Genomic DNA, 10,859 nt, shown 5'->3' with positions numbered 1-10,859 from the left:
CGAGCTGGGGTTCAATTGGGAGGGCTACGACATCAAGCTGGAGCCCGAGCTCGCCGCGCCGGGCCGTGGTGTGGTCCCCCTCCCCCGCCCTCCAACGGCAAAGGCCCTGTTGACAAGGATGCGGATCAAGACCAAGATGAGAGCATGGGTGACAACTCCATCGACACGGCAGCGTGGGACAAGCTTGGTCTCCACGACAAGTCTTTGGACAAGACGGCGGGCTCTTCCAAGGGCAGGGGCTCGGCACCGGCCACGTCGCTCAGCCCGATGGGTGCACCCCCGGCCTTGGATCAGTACGTCTCCAACATGGCCCTCGACTCCGACGCGGACCGGGGCACGACAGTCTTGGTGACACTGGACGCCGCTCCTCCCTGCTCCCCGGCGTGCTCTCCCTAGGTCCGGCTGCGGGTGGCCCGAGAATCGGCTCCGACATGTGGACTTCTCCTACATCTGGCAGCGCAAGCAAGAGCGGCTTGGTGAGGTAGGCGTAGAAGATGGCGGGGCGCAAGGTGGCTGTGGGGATCCCGGAGATGGAGAGCCTGGGCGCACCGGCCACTCTGAAGCAGGCGGTCATGGCGCTGGCATCCCCAAACGCTCCGGCTGGGGGTGGGTCAGCGGCTGCCCCTGCTGGGCATGGTGCGGACCTGCTGGCGGAGGCCGCATCACTGCCAATCTCCAAGGCCAGGCGCTCCAAGGCGGTGGCAGCTGCTCCGACTCCGGTGCGCACCAGCGGATGTCCCAAGGGCGCCAAGGGCAACCTGCCTTCGCTTCAACGCGCTCAACTTTTGCAAGCTAAGAAGAACATGGAGATTGAAGGTAGTAGAGAATTGCTTATTTACCACTGACAAGCTCAGCCATTGCTCATTTGCCATCGAACAAACCAACGTTGCTTTTCTACCGCCTACAAGCTTGTTTCGTTGCTAATTTGCCATCAACCGTTAACTTGTGTAAACCACTTCTGTTAAAGTAAGCAAACTGCCGATTTTACCCTCAATGGCAAATGAGCAACCTTACCTATTGTTCCTTTTAACCATGCTGAACCACTTCTCTGTAAAAAAAATGGCATCACCTTGCTTGTTATTTTAGATCAAACTATTTATGAGAATAATATAATATTTTCATGATAACACATAATAAGGATAAAAGGTAGCACCTTGCTGGAGCTAGCTTTGCATGACAATAACATATATTAAAATAGCATATTTCTCTAAAAAAAATTGGCAGCACCTTGACTGTAATTTCAGGATCAAACATTTATAAGCATGACAACAGTACATTAGCACCATAACACATAATGAGGATAGTAAACAGGTCTCGAAATTGACATGGTACTCATAGTCCAGTACAAGAAATTGAAGTGCACAAAAGAGACCAATGTCCAGGACAAGAAAACAAGTCCACAAATGTCATAGAAATAAACAAGTTCACACTTTCGGTTTTTTCTTGCTACGAGTGGCCATAGCCGGGCTGTTTGCTTGCCTTTTCTTCCTTGCGGGGCTGTCCGCTGCAGCTGGGATCACCTTTGCCTTCGACTTGCCCTTGCGTCGCTTTGGTGTAAAGTTTGTCATAACGGATCCAAATCTTGTACTTGTGATGCAACCTCCTTCGTAGCTCCATTGATGTCACACTAGGATCTTCTTTTACCAAATCAATTACCTTGGAACATATCCAAGACTTTGAAGCAGCCTTCAGGTTATCACTTTTTCTTGTGCTGTGACAATTATGTTCTTCATCATGGATTTTCACCTGCAAATTTACTTTGAAGTTAGACATCATGGATAACAATCAGTACAAATTTACTTTGAAGTTAGACATCAATTCAAGTAACATAACCTATATTCAAGTAGCATATACATACCTCCATAGTGACACCGTCATCAATTCAATTGTACCCACATTGTGCAGAAATAGCATCTACAAACCCCTTCATAGTAGTGATAACATGCAAATCAATGCTCCAACTGAAGGAAAAACCTCCGCTGAAGTTACGATGACTGCTACATATCCTAACTTCTAGCACACATGTTGATGCCTGGTCCATCCTGCGGACCCAACCATTAGAATCGTATCACAATGTGCAAATAAATATCACAAGAGAACATATCACAAACACATCAGAGAATGAACTACCTTATTGCAGGAATTCGTGGTGGGGATTGTGGAGATGTCGAAGAAGCCACATCCTCACCGGAAGTGAGGGAGGCGCCTGGAGCTGGAGGTCCAGTGCCTATAAGGGAGATAACTGGAGCTCGACGACCTGCAGCTTTAGGGGCGCTGGATGGAGGTCCACCGGCTGGAGCTCGAAGTCCAGCAGCCGGTGCAGCGGCGGTGGCAGCGGGATCCGCAGGGCCGGCGACGGGAGGAGCAGAAGCTGATGCGCCGGCAACGAGAGGAGCAGCATCTACAGGGCCGGCTGCGACGGAATCTGCAGCTTCACGGCCGGTGGCGACGGGATCCGCGGCTGACGCGGCCGTCGCCGGCGGGAGCTGCATCTTCACGGCCGGCCGCGACGAGAGAAGATGCGGGAGGGGCAGCGGCTACAGGTCCGGCGGCAGCAGGAAGGACAACCAGGAGAGGAGGATCCCCGGTGGGCAGGAGAAGATGCGGGAGGGGCGGCGGCGGTTCCGCCATGGCGACCGCCGACCGGGTTAGGGTTGGAATCGGGGTGTGTTCTGCGGGGTGAAAAAGAGGGGTCTTTTTACCATGTATTTTTACTTGATTTTAAGCAGAAAACAAGATAGTAGTAGTAAAGGGTAGTATTGGTATTTTTAGATAAGCTGACAAGGGTTATTCAATCTAACGGCAGAGTAACGGCGATGGCAAATTGGCAATGAAAAGAACTTGCAAGCGGTATATAAGCAACGTTGGTTTGTTCGATGGCAAATAAGCAATAGCCGAGCTTGTCTATGGTAAATAAGCAATTTTCTCAAGGTAGAGAATAGCCCCCATCTCGTTTTATGATTCTAGATTCCTTCTCAGACGATCACTTCGATGAGATCTCGGGGGATAGTGGGGTTGATATGACGAACGCGAGCGAGGCTCGTGAGCTGATTTCCCTCATTCGTTCGAAAGAACTTGCGCAGGCAGCTCTAGCTCGAGCTACGGCTGCGCGTGCGGCCATTCTGGTTGGGGATGTAGGGGTATCATCGACCGTGGCTGCGCAACCCGATCAGGGAGAGGTAGCAGCAGGGGCAGTTGTCGTCTCCCTTCCTCATTTGCAGACTAAGACGAGACATGTGGCTAAAGCGCTGACCTCGCGAGGGATCCGTCTTCGCAATCGTATTATCTAAATACGGTTTCTTTTTTGGAACATTCGTGGCTTCGGCCACGTTGGGAGGCGAACCCAGCTTAAGGAATACATGCTCAATGAGGACATTGACGCGGTAGGCATCTAGGAAACTATTAAGGCCGAATTTCGCCACCAGGATTTGTTGGCGGTCGATCCCCTGGAGCGATTCGCATGGCACTAGACTCCGGCCCGCGGGCACTCGTGCGGCATACTTCTAGGCCTAAATAGTGGATTCTTCGGGGTGTTGTCTTGGGAGTCAGGCACCTTTTTTATCTCTGCCCATGGTCAACACAGGGCGATGCTCCGCAAGTCGGTAGTGATTGTGGTTTATGGCCCCTCTGACCACTCGCGCTCTCACGAGTTCTTGGACAAGATTCAGGCAGTGGTGGGACACTCGGTCGCCCTCAATCTACCTCTCGTGATGGGGGAAAATTTTAACTTGATCCGCTCGAGAGTGTACAAGAATAATTCGAACATAAACTCGAATAGGGTTTCTATGTTTAATAACGTGATCGCTTCCATGGCACTTAGGGAAGTGGCCAGAACCAGGGCACGTTTCACTTGGACCAACAAACAGCTCTTGCGGGTGCGATATGTGCTTGACTGGGTGTTCGTGACAGACGAATGGGAGGTGTTGTTCCCCCACGTGCTCGCTGGTGGCTGAAACTCGTATTGGGTCGGACCACGTCCCTCTGGTACTGCTAACTGGGGAGGATAGGCTGAGGTGAAGTACATGTTTCTTCTTTGAAACAGCCTGGTTCGAAATTCTGGATTTCGACCAGGCGTTTTGATGCGGAGCATCCCTCGCTCATCCCCATGGACGTGCCTACATCTCCCTCAAGACCACTCGGACCCATGACACGAGCCCGAGCTAAGGCTATTGGAGATAAGGTGAAGTCGCTCCTCTCCGAACTTCCTCTTCCTACTCACGAGACAAGGCTACTACCTCATTTGGAAACTCTGTGTGTGATCAGGTGTTTGGAGGCGAGCCATGGAACAACTACATACAAGAGCCAAGACGGCAAGGACCCCAAGCATGATGGACAAGAAGAAGAGCTGCCATGGAAGCTACAGGCGTTGGACGACCGACCCAATCCGGACGTCTGACGAACGCCAGGACACGGACGACCGAGCTTCCCGGACATCCGGTACTTCGCCACCCGAACCAAATCTACGGACGTCCGAAGCGGACCGGACGACCAGGCGACATGCATCCGAGCCGAATCTACGGACGACCGACGACCTCCGAACGTCTGGACTATCACGAAGCTCCGGACGACCGACCCTCTCCGGACGACCGACGCGCCCACATCAGAGCTGAATCTACGGACGTTCGAGCACGACCGGACGACCGGACCATCCCGAGCCTTCGGACGTCCGACGCCTTCCGGACGTCCGGCACCTGAGTGACCGCACCTGCGGGCTGGAGCCCTTGTATCCCTTCACTTTGACTTCCATTTGCACTACGACTATAAATAGGTCGCCCCCACCTCCTAGTTAGGGTTAGCGTTGATTTAGCTCAGATTAGAGATAGAGTTTCGCTCATCCATCGGATCTCCTCTTCGTGAGAGACCGCGGCCTCCTCGGAGAAGATCCAATCGGATTCAAGACCCCCTCGTGGGAAGATTCCCTTGCGGATTCAAGACCTCCTCACGGAGAAGATCGGTTACCTATGTATCCTTACCTTTGTTGACTTTGGATCTCGTGTATCTCTTTGTGTTCTTTGATCTTGCACTTGTGTGACCGATTCCTTGTTGGTTGAGTGTTTTCTCTCGTTCCTCCCCGTGATTTCCTCATGTTCTTCCGCGCGTTCTTCGTGTTTCCCCGTAGGATCCACTCCAAACGTGCAAGATCGTCCACATAGGGTTCCACCCTACATCATCTTGGTATCATGAACCACGTTGATCACGTTTCTGGAGCCCCTACCCCTCTTTTTCTAGCTTGATTTTGTCATTTTGGCCCTAAAATCCGAAAATCCCCACCAAAAATAGCCCCAATTTTTTTTTGTGATTTGTTCGTGAGTTGAGATTTTGTTGGATTTGGTCCATGGATTTGTGTTGCTGCGTGTGGATCTAGCTTTCCCCACCCTCCCCACCCTTTTCCATCCACCAAATCACTCGATTTCGACCTCACCGTCTCCTTCTTCCCCGAAATCTCACAGTTCATCCCGAGCCCGATTTTCACCCAGGCTCCGGACGACCGGAAAAAGGTTGGACGTCCGACGTCGACCGGACGACCGTAAAAGCCCGGACGTTCGTGAAACCCTATCGAAACTGAAGTTTGACAGTTCGGCCACCACCTCAACCCCACATTCCACCACATCTTCCATACCAACATACACCACCATCTTCCCCGATACCTCCTATGACGATTTTGACACATTTTGGTCCTTGAGATTTTGAGTTGTGGCTCCCGTATCCTTTTGTGTTTCGGCTATCTAGGTACGGTTCGACTTCATCAACACCACGACTCATCTTCGCAAGGGTCTCATCATCGCCAAGGATGGTAACTTCGACGACATCTTTGTCATACCTTGCAATTGCATTGATACCCCACATGTCCCCACTTTTGCGTAGCTTACCCATCGATACTGGCCATTGAGTATTGCCGGCAACGTGACTTGGCACATTAGTGATCATACTCCATAGAATACATACCATACCATAGTGGTGCATATCTTGGGATCCACTTGTGTGTCACAAAGTTGTCATAGCATACACAATTGCTATCTTGGTTCGTGAGGTTTGCATAAGAAAAGAGCTCAAAAGTGAAAGAGCCACCCAAGCTTTTAAGCAAAGAGGAAAGATAAGCAAAGAGCTTATAACCAAGAACCATAGCATCATACAACATTAAGATTGTCATATCCGATCATCTTGGATCATAGCACGAAATATCATACATATAGCATACTTGGGATAGAGTTCGTTGCATTTTTGCCTAGTAGGTTGTGCACAAGTTTGCGTATCCGCCTATTGTGCAATCGTGCTAGCATCTCTCTAGTATTGTGCAACAAGATCATTTTCGTGGTTTCCACATTTTGGCTCACTTTTGGATTGCACAATCCCATTTATCTATTTCCGTGTGTGTTCTCGTCTACCCATACTTGCTTGGTCTACTTGTTGCATTTGCAAATTTGTGAATCTTTTCCAACATTATTGAAGCTCACTTACTATTGCATCAAATTTTGTGCCACCATCCTAACCAAGCTCCACCATAAGCTTTTACGTGTGTAGGTGTGAGAACCGACAAGAATTGGTACCAACAGTGCTATTTCATTGTCCGCATTTGAGTGAACTTGATTCATCTTCAACTTCGGTCAAGGTGCATTTGGTATACGTTCTTTTCCTTCTACCACTTACATTTTGCTTGAAATGATGGATAGGCCAAGTTCTTCTACCACTCCACCTCTCATCGAGAACGACGACGACATGACATCATTTGTCACCAAGAGTCACCTTTTTGGAGCTCAAAAGGCATTGCACCAAGAACAACAAGCAATGAGGCACTACTTCGACAAAAAATTCTAAGCTCACAAGCAAGAGAATGATGCAAGAATGGACGAGATCCGGCGTCCTTCCACTTCTTCATCCTCAAGACGGAGCCGCTCGAGTAGACACTCCGACGACACCTTCTCCGACTCAAGTACACCATCATCGAACACTCTTCGACGAGCTGCGCGTCAAGACCGGCATGCATCTCGAAACCCGCTACATGACAAGCATACACAAGAACAAGTCGATGAGAAAATCCCTCGTCCTCAATCAAACCAAGTCGCTTTTGCACAAGCTCAAGAACGACAATGACTACGATGCCAAGAAGAAGAGCGAGCTCGCCTACACCAAGAGGAACAAGATGCCGATGCTCACCGTCTTCAACAACAACAACGTGAAGCGCAAGCTCTCGAGGCGCAACGTGCCCTTCAAGATTCGAGCCGAGCCATTGCCAACCGCAATCGTGAGCGACGCAATCAAGAGGAAGCCCTTCAAGAAGAAATCCAAGAGAGGAACTACCAACCGTGTGTGCAACGTCAAGCTCCACAAGCTCCTCCACAAGCTCGTCAAGCTCCACTTCAACCTCAAGTTCAACAAGAGCAAGTTGATCATGGACTTCATCCACGCCAAGAGCAACATGAGGATGACTATCCTCCACGTCAAGGACGTAATCATCACCGTCACCAACAACACAATGAAGGGCAACGCTATGGCAAGCTCAAGTTCACAATGCCCAAGTTCAATGGAAGCAATGATCCGGAAGAGTACCTCTCATGGGCATTGAAGGTCGACAAAATTTTTCGCTTGCACAACTATGAGGAAGAGAAGAAGATCGCTATGGCATCACTTGAGTTCCAAGACTATGTGCTCATATGGTGGGAACAAGTACTTGAACGCCGTCAAGCAAGAGGTGAACCACCAGTCACCACTTGGGCTCAAATGAAGGATGTCATGCGGGCACGCTTTGTACCAAACTAATACAACCACGATCTCTTCAAGAAGCTACAACTCCTCAAGCAAGGAACAAAGGGTGTTGAAGAATACTACAAGGAAATGGAGATAGCCATGATTCGAGCCAATGTCACGGAAGATGATGAGCAAACAATGGCAAGATTTTTGAATGGACTCAATCATCCCATCAAGAAGATTGCCGACTTCCAACCCTACTCCAACCTCATTGAGCTCGTGCATCAAGATACAAAGGCCGAACGTCAAGTGCAAGATGACTTCAAGTACGCCAAGTACTCATCCAAAACCTACGACTTCTCCAACACCCAAGCTTCAACGACTCCTTCAACATCTACATCAACCAAACCTTCTCCAAGCAACGATGACAAGTCAAGTTACAAGAGAACTTCGGCAAGTTCAAGTCGTCTTCCTCCTACTACAAGCAACTTCAAGCCGCGTGCATCATCATCTACTCCAACCGATGAGACCGTCAAAACAAGCTCCTTCAGGTGTTTCACTTGCGGCGGCCGAGGCCACAAGTCCTTCCAATGCACGAACAAGCGCACCATGATCCTCAACGACGACGACACATATGACTCAATGAGTGAAGAGGAGATGGAAGCCCTTGAGCAAGTGGCCATGCACCGGCGCGTGAATGAGGATGAAGATGATCAAGTCTTTTGTGATGAGGATTTGAGCCCCGCTCTCGTTGTCTCCAAAGTATTGACATTTCAACATCAACAAGAAGAAGACCAACGATGCCACATATTCCACACTAAAGCCAGCACCAATGGAAGGTCTATCAAGGTCATCATCGATGGAGGTAGTTGCCACAACTTGGCAAGTGAAGAACTATGTTCAAAGCTTCAATTGGTCAAGAGGAAGCACCCGCACCCCTACAAGGTTCAATGGCTAAGTGACTCCGACACTATACGAGTCGAGCATACGGTCCAAGTCTCCTTCAAAATTGGTGCTTATGAAGACACTTTGGAGTGTGATGTGGTCCCAATGACCATTTGCCACCTCCTTCTTGGTCGACCATGGCAATTCGATCGTGGTGTCGTCCACAATGGGCGCACCAATCACTATAGCTTCAAAATGAAAGGGAAGGAATATGTGCTACGACCTATGTCTCCTAGTCAAGTGATAGCCGACAAGCAAACACCAATCATGGAGAGAAGAGTGAAAAAGTGACACACCCAAAAGTGAGTAAGAGCCACAAGCCAAATTTGAGCGCCTCTTCGCCTAGAGAGAAAAACCTCATCCTATTTGCCTCCAAAAGTGAGATGAGAGAAGTGTGTGAGAACCCATCGAGTGTGATGCACTTTGTCCTTGTGTGAAAAGATGGAGAGCCAACAACTAACACTTCTCACAAGCTACCTTTAGTGTTTCAATCTCTTTTGCAGGAATTCAACGATGTTTTCCCCGATGAGCTACCTCCGGGTCTACCTCCACTACGAGGCATTGAGCATCGAATCGACCTCATCCCCGGAGCGCCACTTACAAACAAAGCTCCATACCGTATCAATCCCGAAGAAACCAAGGAGATTCAACGGCAAGTACAACAACTCATCGACAACGGTCATGTACGTGAAAGCTTAAGCCCATGTGTCGTTCCCGTTATACTTGTGCCTAAGCCCGATGGAAGTTTCCGCTTGTGTTCCGATTGTAGACCCATAAATGCCATTACTGTTCGATATAGGCATCCCATTCCTCGCTTAGATGATATGCTTGATGAACTTAGTGGAGCCAACTTTTTCTCAAAAATTGATCTTGAAAGTGGCTATTATCAAATCCGCATTCAAGAAGGTGATGAATGGAAAACCACTTTCAAAACCAAATTTGGCTTATATGAGTGGTTAGTGATGCCTATGGGTTTGTCGGAAGCACCAGGTACTTTCGTGCGTCTTATGCATCATGTGCTTAGACCTTACATTGGAGTCTTCGTTGTGGTTTATTTTGATGATATCCTTGTGTTTAGCAAAACCATGAGAGAGCACATTAATCATGTTAAATCTGTGTTGCAAACCCTTCGCAAGGAAAGCCTTTATGCGAACTTGAAAAAATCCACTTTTGGCGTTGACAATGTGGTTTTCTTGGGTTTTGTTGTCCCTTCCAAGGGTGTCCATGTTGATGAAACTAAGATTAAAGCAATTAAAACTTGGCCCCAACCCACCAATTTGCAACAAGTGCATAGTTTTCTTGGTCTTGCAGGATTTTATCGCCACTTTGTGAAAAACTTTAGCACAATTGCCGCTCCTTTGCATGCTTTGAGTAAGAAGAATGCTCCTTTTGTTTGGGGATCTTTGCAATCCACCGCTTTTGATGAGCTGAAGTCTTTGCTTACACATGCTCCGATTCTTGCATTGCCCAACTTTGAGAAAACTTTTGAGGTTCATTGTGATGCAAGTGGTACCGGAATTGGCGGAGTTTTGATGCAAGAAAAACAAGCCATTGCATATTTTAGTGAAAAACTCTCCGGTGCTCAACTTAACTATCCAATCTATGACAAAGAATTGTATGCTTTAGTGCGTGTGCTACATGTTTGGGAACATTATCTTAGACCTCATGAGTTTGTCATCCATACCGATCACGAAACGCTTAAATATCTAAAAGGTCAAACTAAGTTGAACAAGCGTCATGCCAAATGGAAAATGTTGATCAAGTACATTAAGGTAAGGAAAATGTTGTTGCGGATGCACTTTCACGCATATGCATGCTTGTCACTCAACTTGAGTTAAATGTTATTAGTTTTGAGCATATAAAAGACTTGTATGAGCATGATCCTTCTTTTGCTACTCCTTATGCTAAGTGTTTGACACACACGTCTTGGGAACGATACTACATAAAGGATGATTATCTTATGAGAGCTAACAAACTTTGCATTCCCGAGTCTTCTCTTCGTTTACTCCTTTTGCAAGAGGCTCATGGAGGTGGACTCATGGGACACTTTGGACGCGACAAGACTTTCGCCATGCTCTCCAAGAACTACTTTTAGCCCAAGATGTATCGTGACGTCTCATGCTTCACCAACCGTTGCTCTACATGTCGCAAAGCTAAGTCTAAAGCTCAATCCCATGGTCTTTACATGCCACTTCCTATTCCTTATCAACCTTGGGAAGACATTAGCA

The 10,859-nt window shown here is 48.4% G+C and overlaps 1 protein-coding gene across 1 annotated transcript; it reads right to left on the bottom strand.

The window, feature by feature from the left end:
- Positions 1 to 1,332: 1,332 nt before the first annotated feature.
- LOC123089521 (atherin) lies at positions 1,333 to 2,667 on the bottom strand. The gene is made up of 3 exons (XM_044511181.1): positions 2,131 to 2,667; positions 1,859 to 2,042; positions 1,333 to 1,746 (listed from the first exon to the last, which is right to left on the bottom strand). The coding sequence occupies exons 1-2, from the start codon at positions 2,490 to 2,492 to the stop codon at positions 1,883 to 1,885; spliced, it is 522 nt and encodes a 173-aa protein (XP_044367116.1). The 5' UTR covers positions 2,493 to 2,667; the 3' UTR covers positions 1,333 to 1,746; positions 1,859 to 1,882.
- Positions 2,668 to 10,859: the final 8,192 nt, after the last annotated feature.

This window comes from Triticum aestivum, chromosome 4B, assembly GCF_018294505.1.
Source record: "Triticum aestivum cultivar Chinese Spring chromosome 4B, IWGSC CS RefSeq v2.1, whole genome shotgun sequence".
In the NCBI taxonomy this organism is placed as follows: domain Eukaryota; kingdom Viridiplantae; phylum Streptophyta; class Magnoliopsida; order Poales; family Poaceae; genus Triticum; species Triticum aestivum.
This window is presented reverse-complemented; position numbering and strand designations above follow the sequence as displayed.

Bases quoted from the DNA above. Each gene is read 5' to 3' on its own strand.
- LOC123089521 (XM_044511181.1), bottom strand. From the start codon at position 2,492: ATGCAGCTCCCGCCGGCGACGGCCGCGTCAGCCGCGGATCCCGTCGCC. The intron at 2,043-2,130 runs GTAGTTCATTCT...TTGGGTCCGCAG, and splicing joins CCACGAATTCCTGCAATAAG to GATGGACCAGGCATCAACAT.